Genomic DNA, 18,015 nt, shown 5'->3' on the forward strand with positions numbered 1-18,015 from the left:
CAGAGGCCCGTGGAATTGGATCCCTTGATCCAATCTTCTTGAAACTTGGGGGTGGGGATCTTTAGGGGACAAACAGTAGCAGCTCTGCAGTCATTTTGGTGTCATCTGCATGAAAAGCAGCCTCTCCAGCCCCCTGGAAAGATTTCCCCATGGGGAATAATGGACCTAGTTAATTTTGGAGTTCGGGGGGGGGACACAAATCCAAACATCAGTCCTGTATGGGAGAACCCAAACACAGGAGGATACCAATATTTGTGGCCTTCTTGATATTGATCTTTAGAGGAGACGACAGGCTTAAGCTACTGGACTTTTCCTGCACCGTTCGTTGCCTAGGGTTGCCAGCTCCAGGTTGGGAAATTCCTGGGCATTTGGGGAGTGGGGTGCAGTTTGGGGAGGGGCTGGAGCTCAGCAAGTTATACTGTCATACAGTCCACCATCCAAAGCAGCCATTTTCTCCAGGGGAACTGATCTCTGTGGCCTGGAAATTATTCGTAATTCCAGGATATTTCTAGCCACCACCTAGTGCTGCCAGTACCTCGGTTGCTTGGGAGATTTGACGCTGGGTGCCAAGCAAAAGGATCTGGTGTGCTGCTATTGGCAAGCTGGGGTTTGCCAAACCCACCCACCCCCAATTAAGAGGCATCATGGTGCAGGTTGTCACAACCCTTCAAAGATCAGCTAATATATAGAAGTAAGGATGCAAAAAAAAATCCCACATTGTATGCCAAGGGATCAAAAAGGTTGGGTGGGTGGGGATCACAGGAATCCTTTTTGGGTTTTTTACCTTAAATGCTTGGCAAGAGGTAGAATCATATAATCACAGAGTTGGAAGGGCCCTCCAGGATCACCTAGTCCAACCCCCTGCACAATGCAGGAAATTCACACCTACCCCCCCCCAACACACACACACACACACAGTGACCCCCTGCTCCATGTCCAGAAGATGTCAAAACACTGTCAGGATCCGTAGCCGAACTGGCCTGGGGAAAATTGCCACCTGATCCCAAGGTGGTGATTGGCGTTTAAGAAGGGGCCACGATAACTAAAAGCACTGATGTAACCCTTCCTGCCCTCCGTCTCCTGATCTGTCTAGGTTCACAGAATCAGTATTGCTGTTAGATGGCTATCTAGCCTCTGCTTAAAAACCTCCAAAGAAGGGGAGCCCAGTTTATACTATCAGCAGAACAAGAGGTGCAGTTTTTCTGGACCATACTTTTTCAGGCTGGGGAAGGGGAGGAGAAGCAGCATGTCTGAATGCTCTTCAAACAAGATTTTTAAAACATTCAAAAAACTTTGCATATCAACAAAAAAAATCTTTTTAAGGCATATAATGTTTCTGCATGAGGGTGTATTTAAACCTGCATCCCATCAGGTAGTGGTATAAGTGGTACTGTCCAGGAAAAACTTCATCACTTGATTATACTAACTGTATGAAACGTCTCTCATCCAGAAGAGGGAAAGAAAGAAAGAAAAAGTTCCTTCCTGCCTCCCTTCAACTTACTTCAAACAAAACACAGCAAAACCAGAGAGTGTAGCTTGTCAACATGACATTTGCATGTTCCTTTCAATAAATGCATTCTTGAACTCAAAAAGAAAACAAGCAAACTGAATTACACGTGACCAAAACCTATTAAAAGATGATGTTGGCCTGGAACTCATCATAAAACCACAATTCAGTACAACAAACTGGGCATAACTACTGTACCTTGTCCTGACCTGAACTCCTTAATCTTGCAACATTGGCAGTTTCTTACACTATTTAAATATTATCCTAAAAGAAAAGAAAACAGTTGCAAGCTGACCAGTTTGAAATTCATGCTGTTATCATTAATCAGATACACAAAGCAATTACTGGATTCATTCCACAGAAGAGATATTTTATGTTTTTTAATTGCATATTAATGAAATAATTTGATTTACTTGCTTCATTTAATAGTGCAGAGAGGAAAAGATGGGGCAATATGAGCCAATGATCGAGAAAAAACAAATGAAGTTCTTTTCAAGCACTTCATGTTTCCACCAAAGCCCCCAGAAACACATCAACTTCATGAAACGAAGATCAATGCATGCTACTTAAATGTTAGAAGTAAGAAAATGGTTTTATTTAAGAGTTGTTGGTGGAGAGTACCGCTAAGTCATAGCTGACTTATGGCGACCCCTGCTGAGGTTTTCATGGCAAGAGACTAACAGAGGTGGTTGCTCATTGCCTGCCCCCGCAACTCTGGTCTTCGTTGGAGGTCTCCCATCCAATTACTAGCCAAGGCTGACCCTGCTTAGCTTCCAAGATCTGATGAGATCAGGCTTGCCTGGGCTATCGAGGTGAGGGCATTTAAGAGTTAAATACAGCAAAAATACCTAAAGGATGCACTGAGACATTCATAATTTCAGTAGCACGCCTGCTATAGTAACACACAAACTACATTTTGAGCAGACATGCAGCCTTCTCCCTTATTGGGAAACTCTTGTTCTTCCTGTTAGGACCAGGAGGGGAAACTCTTGTTCTTCCTGTTAGGACCAGGAGGGGCTGTGCAGAAAGCTGACTAGCTGGCCCTCCTGTCAATCACAAAACCACTTCCACCCTTCCTGCAGCATTCTTAGGGTGTTTTTTTAAGGCTTTTTAAAAAAAACGATGTACAGAACAAATACTTGATAAAACAAACCTGTTTGAAAGCAAATAAGGAAGACTAAAACCTCCTGAAGAAGGAAGAGTGGGGTTGAGGAGAAGTTGTGTGTGCCACCTGAGGAATGAAATTGAAATGAAGCCAACCTCACTTCACAGAGGAAAAAAAATCTATACACAGTAGAACAGAATCTCAACGTTGTGTCACATTGACAAAGGAAAAATAAATTGGTTCCGCAACTGTACCTTCTCAGAACCAAAGATTCCCAATAACAGAGCTTTTAAATTATCGTTTCAGTACATTTTGCAAGCAAATTTTACAGTCTCTCCACTGGATGTGTTTGCTCTTCATGCTGAACACTGCCCTCTCTTCAAAATACATCCGCATATTTCGTCTGATACCTGAACAGATAACCAAGACAGACTTGGATGTAACTGCCCCCATAACTGGGGAATGTACTAGACACATGTAAATGTGATAAGCAGTTCGCCCCCCTCCCAAGGGACTGTGATGTCATTTCACCTCCAAAGTAATTCTTTGTTCACAAGAGAAGATTGCCTGATCCAACAGATAAATTCAGCTTGAGTTAGTCTCTGCCAAATTGGGTCAAACTTCTTCCTGTGCTCTCAAGGTTCACTTCACATAAAGATATTCTTTGTGCATTAATACAATTTCCATGTAGGAAAAATAATCTATGTTCAACATAGACTGTGTGAAGAAGGCTTTTACACAAATGGATAAACCATAGCCAATTGCAGATTTCCAATATTTCTGCATGCAACAAAATGGGCATATAGTAATTCTTCAGATTGTACACGTACATTTTGCACGCTCTTTCAATAAATGTGGTTTATAAGCAGAAAATATTGTGTGTAAAACAATCTCAAGGAAGACAAAGAACTGAAGAAACAGCCTTAAGCGCACAAAACTTTATACTGGAACAAAACCTTGCTAGTTTTTAAAGCACCACAAAACTCCTATTTGGTTTTGCTGCTACACATTAATGTAGGTACCCTTCTACAATTTATCACAAATTCTTTGTACCCATAGATTACAGTTCCCTAACCTGATGTCAACATTCTAGGTAGGAATGCTACTTATGCAGTAAATTTCTTTGGCTATGCCTGAAATGGTGAAAACTCCTTGAATGAACTCCTCTTGTTTAATTTACCCATATGATGTTCAGCTGAAGTGCAAACCTCACCTGACAACTGAGCTCTGCAACTGCAAGTCACACAATACTGATAAATAAGCACAGGTTGTGAATTAAGAAACATCTGCATATAATAGCTACCTCCCAATTGTGAATATCCAGGAACTCCTACTCACTCAGGTATAAAAAATAGGTTTTAGGCAATGGTTAATACCAGAGCTACGTCCAGGGCTTTTTTCTGGGAAAAGAGGTGGTGGAACTCAGTAGGTTGCCCTCGGAGAAAATGGTCACATGGCTGGTGGCCCCGCCCCCTGATCTCCAGACAGAGGGGAGTTTAAATGTTAGTCTTTAAGGTTCCATAAATGTTAGTCTTTAATAAATGTTAGCCTTTAAGGTTCCACTGGATAAATGTTAGTCTTTAATGTTAGTCTTTAAGGTTCCATTGGATTTTTCTTTTGCTACTATCACAGCAACCCCTTAGCACACATCTCAAGGCTTTCCCATTTCTACTTCTACCTATTCAAAAGTCACTTTAAATGGCAAATTAGTACAGTATTTACTGGTAACGAAGACTTCCCCAAATGTAAGATGACCCACTTAAATATGTGAAACACACACACACATTATTACCGGACATAACTGTAATTTGTATGTCAATGTACAATCCTCCTCCTTTTTTTGAGTAAAAAACTAGTCTTGCCTTTATTTATTTACTTTATTTATTTCTTTGCTTCATTGATACCTCACTTTTCTCCCCAATGGGGGCACAGAGTAGCTTACATCATTGTCCTCTCCTCCATTTTATCCTAACAACCCTGTGAGGTAGGTTAGGCTGAGAATGTGACTGGCCCAAGGTCACCAAGTGAGCTCCCATGGCAGAGTGGAGATTCAAACCTGGGTCTCCCAGATCCTAGTCCATCACTCTAACGACTACATATTTGAATAGTGTAACTCACAAGGAAAAACATTATTCATTACATTTGAGTCTCACCGTTCTCCTCCAAGGAATTCAGGGCAGCACAGAACGGGTTTCTTCACTTTATCTGAGGTATGTTACACTGAGTGGGTGCAACTGACTCAGTAGGGATTCAGATCCCCCAGGTTCAAGCTCAACAGTCTAGCTATGACATCACACAGTCTCAATTATGACCTCATTCTCCTCTACCACCACCAAGCTGTCACCTAGGAGAAGGGTCATGTGCTTTCTAGCTGCCAATGCCAAAGAAGAGGAAAGGTTCACTGGGGTTGCTGTGAGGATAAAATGGAGGAGGGGGCAGTGATATTGTAATCTGCTTTGGGTCTCCAATGGGGAATAGCAGGATATACATATCTAAATAAATGAATTGGTATAGATGCAACAACGCTTAATCTGCAACAGAGGCCTGTGGGGAAAGCAAGATTTTATCTTTGCAGCCCTCTGGATTGGTACTGAATTTAAATCTGTACAGTGCATCCCCCCCCTCAATTAATAAATATATATATATTTATTATTTGACTTCTATTCCACCCTCCCCATGAGCAGGCTTAGGGCGGATCACATCATTTGAAACATGATAACAGTTTCATTTTCCATAAGATCAATAAAATATTATAAAAATACAATCGTCATAAAAAATATAAGATGGAAGCAGTTAATTGTGCTCATGAAGACTTGTTTCAAGAAAATAAAGAGTATTTAACCATACTCTGCATAACCACTGCTTTGCATTGATATTACTTGAAATGTGTATTATGGAAGACTCTCATAAAAAATAAACTAATTAGGCTCCCAGAAATCTTAATAACAAAAATCAGCAAGAACACCCCAGTAGAAATACTATCTATGGTCCAGTTAACAAGACACATATTGATGAAATATTTTCCCCTTGCTTTCATCCTCTGTATCATCACAGGAAACTTAAATGAATGCACTGAAGGGCAAACAAGAGGATTTGACTAACAAGAAAGACATGATTTAACATTTAAATATGCTACTCTGTTTACTTGAAAGGAAGCATAGTTTATTTTCTCCACACACGCTGTCAAGAAAAAGAGGGGGTAACTTTCATGGAGCTCGGAACTTTCATCACCAAATTAAATGCTGTCTTGGCTCTGATGGTGGGACAGGGGCGCTCTAGTCCTCAGTCTCTATAGTATAACTTATCTACTCTGCACAACTAATTCAAGTGACATGTGGAAACTGCAGTCATGCATCATTGGAACCAAAATTTTTTGGTTTCTCCAGTCAACGCTCCCCAATGTAAGGAAAGACAATTGGTGAGACTTGCGAGAGAGGGTAAGGGGTGGTGCAGAAAAAAGGCTTCTCCGTGGGACTTTCTAGGAAAGAAGTAGCAGCTTCTCCAGCCATTTCTGTTACTGCCTGTTGAGTTGCAACTGCTTCCCTCATGGAGAAAATAGATGGGTTAGCATTGCAAAAGCTGGATGAGGGAGCCAAACAGCTGTTAGACGACACAATAACAGCTGCGTAAGTTTGTGCTCAACACCTTCTGAGTCGTTAGCCCTGTTAGTCTGTAGTAGGAAGAGAACGTGATTCTCGAAAGCTTATGCTACAATAAAATTGGTTAGTCTTAAAGGTGCTACTGGACTCTTTTTTATTTTGCACCTGAGTAAAACTCTTTTTGAGAGAGCTTGCTGCTCCTCCCAATGGCTCATAACGAAAAAATTTGGTAGACCTAAGTTCACATCAAAAATAGCAGAAGATGACTTTTTGAGTAGGCCTGCTGACGTATCTTGGATAGTATGATCTTTCTGGCCACTTGCAAGTAAGAGGATTCCCTTCAAAACGCTGTTCTACTAAAAATTCATCAGGAATAATAAAATATCGCCATTTTCTGCATGCAGCGGCTGTTGCCGCCTTCCATGCTTCTATAACCACATGTGCTTCAGTAAGTGGGAGAACATATAGGTATGTTCAGAAGCATAGTTCATCCAGACACTTCACAGCATCAGACTACACTAGCAAAAAATGCAAACAACACACTTTTAATGAAAGCCAGCTTAGCACAACAGACGTTGAAGAAAGCACTTTCTTCTGCTATTTTCCCTCAATTCCCATACCATTTTAAATAACCAGACCTTTCAGAGAGAGACAGGAAAAGAACATGTTCCTAAACCAAGACCCCTTCTAGGCTAGCATTCTGCCTGAAGCAATTTTTTTAATAGTATTATAAAGAAAAAAAAGACGTGACGGCTGGCATAAGCTCTCACATAAACTCACAGCTATAGCAATTACTGAACAAAATTAAGAGAAGGCTGTATGAGTTATAGAACAGTAATACAATAGTTAACTGAATGCCCTCAGATTTTCGTTTCTCTACCAAGAAAGTATGATTCACTGGCTGACTGGAGTTATGCTATTGAAGCCCTACATCATGGACTGTATGACAGCAGCAAATGACTCAAGCATCAAGACTGAATCAGTCGCCACATTGGGATCAGTTTCCAAAATCAGTATGGATTCCTAGACTTGCTAGAACTTACTTTAGCTTCAATACAGGCTGACCGACTAGAGTTGGCAAATTCAGATAATAAATGATACGTATAACTTGGGGGGGGGTGTCAGAATTAAAATGGAGTCTCAACCAATATTTGATAGTGTGAAGCCATGCCTTAGTGGCCAACAGATTCTGACCGCACTCGAAGCATAAGGCAGCATATGGAACACACGTAGGATCCCCCATGATCTTACGCAGAAAGCACGGAACTCTACATGTCTGAAACATAACCTAGAAGCTTGCATACCACTGCAAAATAAAACTTCCCTCCACGAGTCCCATTTTCTGGGCAAACTCACCAGTAACTTTTCCCAAGGAAAAGCCAAGTCAACTGGTACAATGACTACAGGGGAGGGGAGGGGTGTTATGTGCACACAAGAAGTCAGAGAGACTCTCTTCCACAGCCAGCCACCAACAGTGAGCGGAAGGATGAACGGACAATCACTGCAAGAAGCTTTTTTCATGTGGGTTACAAGCATTCATCTAAGCCACATAAAAGCCAGACACAGGGAAAACAAGATATTAACGAATGTTTAAGAACACAGCTAAATCTATCGGGTTGTTTATGCCATTGCTTGCTTGAGTTTTCAGAATAATCTGTGAATGGGAGCTATCTGTATAGGAAGTCTGGGTTATTCCAATGAGGGACTGGTCACCACATTCAACTGAGAAGGCATTCCACATAATATACTTTCCCATACCATTGCCTAATAGTAGGGTTTTTTTCCCCCCATTTCCAGAAGCACGAGATTTAGCTGCAATCAACAGCACAGATATGAAGTCTACTCTAACTTTCAGAGAAAGCTTGGACTCGAAATGCGGATCTAAGGGGAAGGGATTACCCAGGAACTTTAAAAAAATGGTTCCACTGTACTTTAGTGCAACAACAATGACACCAAGATAGACAATTCCACAATACTACTTACTCTCTTAGGGCAGTGGTTCTCAGCCTTTGGTATCTCACATCCTACCTATTACTCTTTCAAAGGACCTGGCTCCCATAGAAACAAGGAGCCCACGTTTTCTGAGAAGGACCTTCATAAGTTTACAGGCTATTACTAGCATGCCAAAAAGTCACAGATGGAGAACTCATGGCAGTCCGAGCCCCCAAGAGATGGCAGATCACACTTGCAAATGGGTATCAGGGTTGAGGGAGAGCAAATTCTTAGTAACTGTTATGAAAACCCTGAATCCCATCAGTGGTCTCTATACCACCAGTTGAGAACCACTATTCTAAGCAGCTCAGAGACACCAACACAATCACTCTCCATTTTATCTTCACAACAGTCCTGCAAGGGAGTTAGTTTGAGAAATAATGGCTGGCCCATTGTAACTCAATGAGCTTTACAGTTCACTGGAAATCTGAACCCATGTCTCCCCAATCTAAATCCAGCACTATCCACAATATCATGCTGGCTATTACCAATAATGGATACAAATCTTTTAACAGGTGAGAGGCTGATTAGAATGATTTTTATCTAGGGGGTTTTTAAAAGTAAGAAATGTCAAAATTATATATCCTTGGACCTTGCAACTGGCTGTTCAGTCACATACTGCCAGCAAATTAATGGGATGGTTTTTCTCCCCTACAATATCCCAAGAAAAGGAACTGGACAGGGACACTGAAGTAATTTAACAGAACAGATTTGGCTCATTAAGAGTTTGGTATACTAAACAAAACTAATGAGAACTGTACAATTAATGGAATTACGACCAATGTTCATGGCTGTTAAATACAGAGTAATGTTTATCACCTGGCTATGTGCTGCCTTCTATCCCTAACATTCATTTCCCTTTCAGTGAAGACTGTTAGGAAACAAAAAACAAACACACCCCGGACTATTGCTCAAGATTGTGTCAATTAAACAATTGATAGTTTAGGCAAAATGCTTCCCAGTTTTAATATACTTTGTCGAACCCATGGAAAGTCAGCCTGGGATCTTTCTACTCAGAACTATTCAACTTTTTGTAGGAAAGTTCTCCCGCACAAGATCCATTCCAAATGACCAGCAAGAGCTCTTCCACCACATCTATTCACCACACTGGAGCTCACGTAGGAGAATTTCCCAGTGGATTGCACCCAAGAACAATCATATCATAATTAGAGATGGGTACAAACTAGAGAAAAAAAATGAACCATGTGGTTTGTCAAATTTCACGAACCACGAACTTTCATGAACCTGCCCCTGGTTCGCGAACCGGCACGTTTGGTTTGTGAAAATGTCACATCCAGGTCAGAAAATCATCACTTCCGGGTCAGCAGAAGATCACTTCGGGGCCAGTAGAAGTTCACTTCTGGGTCAGCAGAAGGTCTGCAGGAAGTCCATCCCGTTGCCTAGGAAACTGATTGATTGGCACCAGGCTGTCTGCAGTGACGAACCAAAAAATGAACCAAATGAACCGGCCTAAAAGTTCGTGGCAGTTCATCTGAAATGGGATCTGACGAACCGTGGTTCGTGAACCACAAACCAGCCTGGTCCGTGCTTAATTTTGGTTTGCATTTCGGTTTGTGCCCATCTCTAATTATAATGTCTATGTTTCTACTTCACTGTTGTCAAGTTCAATGCCTGGCAGTTTGCAAAAACAAGTGGGAGAAAGCTCCAGACCACAATGTTATTGGTATATATTGTCTCAGTTCAGTGGAACAAAAGGTTGTTCTTGCCCAGTCTCTGATGTACAGAACAGTGACCTTCCAAGTTTAATAGGAAGTTGATTAGCCTATCTAGCAAATCAGTATTTGTAGTTATTCTTCAATTCATCATTGTTGAAGCCAACATAAATTCTATAACACACTTGTTACGTTGTTGTTCCATATAAAATACGTATGTTATCTACTGACATCTTTGCAAAGAGCTGGGAGAAACGCAGGAAGAGGGCTTTAAGTTTTGCCTCAGGTTGCCTCTCTGCGGGTCTGGAAAGAAGCATTTATAGTCAGCGCTTGGAACTTTGGATACAGATTAAAGCCACAACACTATAGATGTACACTGATCTTCTGAAGCAATATCAACAAGTTGGAAGGCCTAAAAGATCTTCTGACATCAAAGACATACCCTGCAACCACAAATTAACATTTACGCTGAAAAACAGCCCCACAGTTCCAAAAATCTGTTTCTCTACCTGCCTCAGGTGAGCAATTTTCATTACTGAATGACTAAAGACCACTGAGCAGAACAAAGCACAAACCAACCCTACAACAGAGGATTTACCACAGAAAGGTGCAGCTTTCCCTTCATGTTGCTTTAAATGCTGAGAGAAGCTACACTGAGAGAATTTTCCTTTCTGTGAAATTCTGGAAGTTACAGGAAACTCCTCAACTTACAACAAGCATCCACATATTTCAATTCTGAACAATTTTTAAACAAAATTATGTCTTAGACGAGGAAGGCCATTTTATTTAGAAAGAGGAAGTACAAATCTGATCCGGGCACTGTAGTCCTTGATTTCAATGGGGAGTTGTTGTATACTTAAACCTCTCCCACAGAGATCAACAGATCTTAAAAAGTGGACTACGAGATGAACAAACGTGATTTGTGAAGTGGTTAAAGTTTTGGACTAGGACCTAGGAGTTTTAGGTTTGAATGCCCTCTCTTCCATGGGTTTGTGCCAGAGGTCTATCTTGAGAGTTCGCTTTCTCTGCAGGCCCCTGTTGCAGATGAAGTGTTGGTACCAATTTATTTATTTAGATATTGATATCCTGCTTTTCTCCCCCATTGGGGACCCAAAGCAATTTATAATATCACTCTCCTCTCCTCCATTTTATCCTCACAGCAACCCCAGTGAACCTTTCCTCTTCTTTGGCATTGGCAGCTAGAAAGCACATGACCTTTCTCCTAGGTGACAGCTTGGTGGTGGTAGAGGAGAATGAGGTCATAACTGAGACTGTGGGATATCATAGCTAGACTGTTGAGCTTGAACCTGGGGGATTTGAATCCCTACTGAGTCAGTTGCACCCATTCAGCATAACATACCTCAGATAAAGTGAAGAAACTCGTTCTGTGCTGCCCTGAATTCCTTGGATAAGAACAGTGAGACTCAAATGAAATATGTAACTTTTTCCCTTGTGAGTTAGTTATTTATTCAAATATGTAGTCGTTAGAGTGAGGACTAGGATCTGGGAGACCCAAGTATGAATCTCCATTCTGCCATGGGAGCTCACTTGGTGACCTTGGGCCAGTCACACTCTTTCAACCTAACCTACCTCACAGGGTTGTTGTACGGATAAAATAGAGAAGAGAATGTAAGCTGCTCTGTGTCTCCATTGGAGAGAAAGGCGGAATCTAAATGAAGTGAGTTGTAGGAGGGAATCCCCAGATCAGCTCTTATCTCATCCTCAAATTCACTGTGGCCTTAGCCAAACCACTGTTTTCTTAGTCTGCTAATCTTCATTACAGGCTTGTATTTTTTGCACATCTTGAAGAGCTGTTTTAAGGATCACCCATGTGAAGCGCGTCAGGCACTTGAAACGGACGATATAAATGCAAGATGTTACTCTTTGCTTTGAAAAGCAGATCAACAAATGATTCTTAGGTCTTCTTAGTCCAGTTAATTTTGATGGGCAACATAAGGGTCTCTACAGAACAATCTAACAATCGGGGGCATTCAGAATTTTTAGGGGCAAATGGGCCCATTAGGGTAAAAAAAACAACCCTATTTCTCCCTTGTCTACCTATATGATAAATATACCTCTAGAAAGTTGCTTTGTCTGGAGTACTGTTTTCAGGTCCTAATTTTTCACTTGTTGCTTGGCGGGTATTCAGTCATGAAGTTGAATACTTGGTGGATTAAAAGTTAGGAAACACCATTATAGCCTTTGTGAGCAGGGGAAAAAAACCCTCTCTCTTCAACTTTCTTCCTTGCTTGACCCACTTTTTAGTTTGAGGCTTTTAACGTCTGTCAGGCAAAAAGCTCAGACCTGTTCTGTGAGAGTACGTTATTTTCATTTTACTAATTACCGTTCTGGGGCATACAGCAGCTGTTTTTCTTAGGGGAGTGGCACGTTAAACATGAAGCATTTCCTTCAGGAGGGAAAAGGTCAGAGCTGTGACTAAAGCACTACTTTGAGGCTGTGATCCAGCAACGCCCATCAAACATGAAGAAGGGCATACATACGTGCAAGGTGACTTCTCCCTGCCTATACAACATGGCAAAAGGCTTTTGGAAGTTCCTCAAGAGTTAGTACAGAACAGACCTGTACAACGTAAGAACCGGGGGCTGCTCCCTCCCTATTTATGCCTCCAAGGGAATTTCAAGCACAAACACATATATGTATGTGTACTATGGTAACCCCTCAGCTATTTGCGGAAACACTTGTGCCGTCATGGGTTTGTGAACAGTCAGGACGGGATAATACCAATATCACCACATCTGCATTTCTCCATCTTCCCCCTAAATTCTGTCAGAGATTCAGCAGACACCAAAGTGTGGTTGTGTGAGGCACCCCCTCGCCTGACTTTGAGGTTCTTTCAAGATTCAAGCTGCAGGGAGAGAGAAAGCCTTGCGTGCTGTTGCTGCCAAGCAGACCTAGGGAAAGTAAAGATGGAAATGGACAGAAAGAGGGAAAGAGACCAGAGAAAGAAAAAGGGAAGGAGCACCGAAAATGAGAGGTGCAAGGAAGAGACACTGTGTTGTGGTATGCAAATGAATTACGGGGGAAGAGACAATTCTGGGCTGAAAAGATTCCAGAGAGGTACAGAAAATAGATAGTTTGTCGGCCTGCATTGCTCACATCCTTAGAGAATCTTCAGCTCTGTATTGGATTTCTGCTCATTTTAAATCTTTGCAAATTTGCACATCTATACCCATTACGTATTTATTGAAATGTCTTTGAAACTGACTGTACTGGCTCACTTTGTGTAATCTGCCTTGAGTCCCAATGAGAAAGGCGGACTACAAAGAAGCTTAAAAAACAAAATAAAATTTTAAAAATAAATAGAAGTGAGAACTACCTGCCAATCACAATCCTCACCAGGCAAGGGCCTTACCCACACTCCTGAAACAAGGGCCGGGTTGTACATTGAAGGACTGTGCACAGAAAAGCCACAGAAGACATGTTAAAGAGCCACGTGTGGCTCCTGAGCCACTGACTCAGTCTTGGAGCCTTTAGTTAACTTAAGAGTTCACTGTGGTTTAGCTTCTCTGTCTCTATGTCCTGAAATAATGTTAAATATCTGTAAAATTCTTTAAAGAGTTTTGCATTTGAACATGTATTTACCTCTGTGTATGTGTATAAAGTGTTATCAAGTTGGAGACAAGTTATGGCAACCCCTGATGGGGATTTTAAGGCAAGAGACCCACAGAGATGGTTTGCCATTGCCTGCTTCTGCATGGTAATCCCGGTCTTCCTTGGAGGTCTCCTATCCAAATACTAACCAGGGCTGACTCTGCTTAGCTTCTGAGATCTGACAAAGGCTAGCTGGGTCATCCATTTTTAATTTCAAGAAAGATTGCATACCGGCAGAGCATGCATGCTCAATTCCACTATGAATTTTAACATTTGTAATTACACCAATAAGGAAGATGTACTTCATTTCACCTAAGCACCTCCGCCCGCATTGTGGTCACCAAATGCCCTGCATGGAGAAGGAATGGAATTCTCCTAGTAGGAAACAGACAGAATAACTGGGTGATTCACTCCTGTAATCTGGCGGCAGAGCCTACAGCAAATCCAAGACGTGCGAAACCTACTGCCGTATAGCCGCAGCTGGCCCTTATCTTACATACCCACCCAGTGATTCAAATGAAAGTCCTTGCACCGGAAAGTCCCGCAATTGTTCAACACCATGTTAATTGCTCCAAAGTAACTAAACGGTTAACAGGGCAGGAATCTGGAAGTAGCTGCTACTCAAGAATCATCTCCATGTTCCTACACAAAAAACCCTACACAAAGAACCTTACTGCCATGTTCAGACATGCACATGACACAGTTCTACAGCACATGTAATGAGATTGCAGGTGGAATACTGAACAGTTCTCAAAAACTGTCAAGGTCCACCCCACCAGCTTGAATCCACTACTTCTTTCCTCATCCTCAGGTTACAACTGCCTCTCCCTTTTTTGAGAAACGTTTTTTCCCCAAATACTATCTGCTTACTACATGTACATACATGCACACGTTCACACTTCAACCTCTGGTACCCACTTGTTTGCCAGATCACTTGCTCCAGAGGGGGAAATACCTTCCTCTACACATGTTTGCAAAGTGAGGTTTTTCATGCCAAGACGTAAACAAGGTCATCAGACAAACACGAATATACTCCGGTGGTCACTTTGTTCCACATCTCACACCCACCCACCCCCTCGGACCAAAAGCCAACTTGCAGTGAGTTTTTGAAGTGTCCTCAGTCAACGATCCAAAGCCACAAAACAGAGGAGGAAATTGCAAAAACTGAACACTGCATCACAGGCTACGGTTACTGAACGTTTAATTACCTGCAGAGGTATTGCTCAAGAATATCAATGTCTGCTAGGCTCACTGCTAGTCAGGCTCACCACTGCTTTATTCATGTAAAGAGCCTGCTACACGCGGGGAAGGGCTTTGGCTCAGTGATAAGATTATCTGCTTTGCATGAAGCAAGTCCCCAGCCCAATTCCCGGCATCTTCGACTAAAGAGATCAGTAATATGGTGACATGAAGGACTTCTGAGACCGTGAAGAGTTGCTGCCACTCAGAGTAGACGATACAGACCTTAACAGACCAATGGTCTAACTTGAACTGCATATGTTCATATGGTCTCCCTCTACAAGAATTAGAGTTCTGCAGTAGTACTACCTCACTTTGCACGCAATTACGTACCAGTGGAGTGGGTCCCTGTACAGAGTCTATCGCCCAGATAAAATGACCCTGTGAACAGGTAACCTTTACCATGTCAAAGTATCAAAGTATCACTACCATCAGCCCTTGGAAGTCAACTACTCCCCAAAAGAGTCTTATTGGGTGTTTTTAAAAAACCAACTTTGCTTTAACCATCACGTTTCTAGGCAGGAAGGTGGAGGAGCAGCCAGAAAAAATTTCAAAAGAATACATGGCAAAGACATTTCATATTTGGCCTATTGAAGGCAGTTGTGTGATCCAAATACCCAGGAGAAAAATAGTAGCTTTGAACGATTAACTTCTGCAAAAGCTCAGCTAACATTTTTATTTCATAAAACAGGCAATTGCCTTCCAATTCCAAGTGCTGATTGTGTTCTCCCCCTCCCTTTTACAATACCTACAGCTCTTTAGATCTCATCAGATGCCCCCCCCCCAAAGGCTTGGGCAAAACACCCAAGCAGTAATCAATGGTTTACATACACACACACAATACTTTTTAAAGGGTTTAACTTGCATGGCAATTAACAGCAGAGAACCTTAATACAGGATTTAGACCCAATTCTTCCAGCCTTGTCTCAATTAGTTTTAAATTATAACAGGGAAGCAACATCTGGACAACATTATGCACTGGCCATTTCCTCCTTTGTCTTGGGCTATCCACAGCGGAATCAATCCTCCATCCCCTACAAGTGAGTTTCTTCCTTCTGCTGGCAGGGAAGCCCTGGGACCCCTGCAGCGAGCAGCCTGTCGCTAGGCTCTCGCAGGAAGCGCACACGGTTTTCAAAAGGAAATTCCAGGCTTCTCTGCTTTAGCCACGTCCTTACTTCAAAATAAACTTTTTTTAAAAAAAAGTGGACTTCTCTGCACATGGGCAACCTTGCAAAGCCGGCGCTTGTCGCTGAAGTTCACGGATGTGCTCAATGGGCCAAGCCAAAAACAGCCTGTTGGTTTACTGATCTAAATGCAACAGAATGGGGGGAAATAAGGAGGCAGGCATGCAAGTCAAGCCCAGCCAACACAAAAGGCAGCTCACCTCTGCATGCCGCACATCTTGGATAAGGGGGACAAACATGCACAGAGGCTGCAATCCACAACTTATTGGTCTGAATGGCTTGCAGATGACACCCACAGCACTTCTACAGATTTCGTTAAAAGGAGAAAGAGACTCGCAAGGCCACTCTCATTATATTTACTCAGAAGTAAGCCCACTTTGATGAATGGGTTTTACTCTCAGGTAAGCATGCGTGGGTTTGCAGCCTTAAAGAGGGAGCTGAATTGAGGAAGACCCCAAAACAAGGGCACCTCGCCTAAGGCACGATCCAAGCAGAGTTAAGCCTTTCTAAATCCCAGGAGAGCTTTCTCTCGAAAGGGCTTTAAGGACTCCGGCTTGTTTTCACTTCTCAAGGCGGCAATTCTCCGCACGGCTGTTGGGGGATCGAAGTCCAGGGCGCTCCGGTGGATTTACTTCCCAAGGGAACGCGTGCCTAGGATCGGGGGGGGGGGGGAGTTCCATTCATTTTTTTTCCTTTCTGAGCCCCCAGCCTCAAAAAAAATAAAAAAAACCTTTAAAGCGCTTAAGAACGGATCGCGCCTGCAGGGAAGGAAACTTAGTTCAGCAACTAAGGTGAGAAAGCCCCCCTCGCCTTCCCCCCACGCCCCCTTTCTGGACTCCCTCCTCGCCGCCTGAAAGCTCCCCGAGGGGAAACGAGGCTGCGATCCGGTGCGCGTCTCCTCGGAAGCAACTCCCAGCCGGGACACGGACACACACACACACACACACACAGCCCGCGCTGCAGCTCCGGGAAGCAAAGCGCAGCAGGCTCGGCCCCCCTCTCTCCCGGCCCCCTCACCTCTACGAAGAAGTTCTCCATCGCGGCGGCGGCGGCGGCGGCGCCTCTGGCAGGAGTCCGGCCAAGCGGCGGGCGGCTTCAGGCAAGCGGCCCCGCGCGGCGCAGGGGGGCGAGGGGCCGCGGCGCGTCACGCCCTCTCCCCGCCCGCGGCCACCCCGCGGCCTCCCCCGGCTCTGCCCGCCCGCCCGCGCTCTCCTGCGGCTCCTCCGGACGGGCCCGCCGAGGCTTCGTCCCTCAAGGCTGCGGCGAGCGGGGGCAGCGCCGGGCGCATGGCCGCCCTGGCCCCAATGCAGCACGCGGCGGCCACGCCCAGCGGCCGGCGGGACTGGCGCGCGCCCCTCTGCGGGCGGGTCACGGGGCAGCCCCGGGAGACCCGCGGAGACCCGCCCCGCGGGGCAGGCCGGCAGCCAATCCGCGGCGCCCGCCTCTTTGGAATCTCCACCCGGGAGGCCCGCCAGCCAGCCCGCCCTGGGCACTGCGGCGCGCAAAGCGCAGGGCTCAGCCGGGGCGCTCGCTGCAGAGGCTGGCGCGCGTCCCCTCCCGCACTCCCTCCGCTGCACGCCACTCTCGAGCCTGGCTCCTCGGACCTTGGGGAGAGGAAGCCCGTGAGTTCCCCGGAGCGGCCCCTCCTTGGAGGCTCTGTGTCCATCTCCTTGTTAGGGAAAAGGAACTGGGTCTAGGGAGTCTCGGGGCCCCTGGAAATGTACCTGGTCTCTGAGCCACTGAACTAAATTTTGCTCTTCCGCTGCAGACCGACACGGTTACTCTCCTGAAACTGTCTTCTGGGGGCACCTTCAGTGCAATCCTAAACAGAGTTACTCCACTCTAAGAATCAGTCTAAACCCATTGATTCGAATGGGTAAGATTGCACTGCAACTTTTCTTTTTGATAAACGTTTGTGGGCTAGACTCTGCTTCTTCAGGCACAAGGCGTAGATCCTCCCCTGTACAGTCATAACTGTGCTTATATAGCACGTTTTTAGACAGATTAGTGCCCCACTCAGAGCTGTGAACAAGGTCATTGTGATTATTATCCCCACAGTACAGCTGGGCTGAGAGGAGTGGCTACCCAAGGCCACCTGCTGAGT

The 18,015-nt window shown here is 44.0% G+C and overlaps 1 protein-coding gene across 1 annotated transcript in view; it reads right to left on the minus strand.

The window, feature by feature from the left end:
- The window catches only part of MYO10 (myosin X), a 226,595-nt gene extending 209,390 nt beyond the window's left edge, over nt 1-17,205 (minus strand). The window contains exon 1 of the mRNA XM_054984586.1: nt 16,929-17,205. Coding sequence (XP_054840561.1) covers nt 16,929-16,949 — 21 coding nt within the window. The 5' untranslated portion in view covers nt 16,950-17,205. The remainder of the gene's footprint in view (nt 1-16,928) is intronic.
- Between the last annotated feature and the right edge of the window lie 810 nt (nt 17,206-18,015).

The sequence above is a fragment of the Eublepharis macularius genome, chromosome 7, assembly GCF_028583425.1.
Source record: "Eublepharis macularius isolate TG4126 chromosome 7, MPM_Emac_v1.0, whole genome shotgun sequence".
Classification (NCBI taxonomy): domain Eukaryota; kingdom Metazoa; phylum Chordata; class Lepidosauria; order Squamata; family Eublepharidae; genus Eublepharis; species Eublepharis macularius.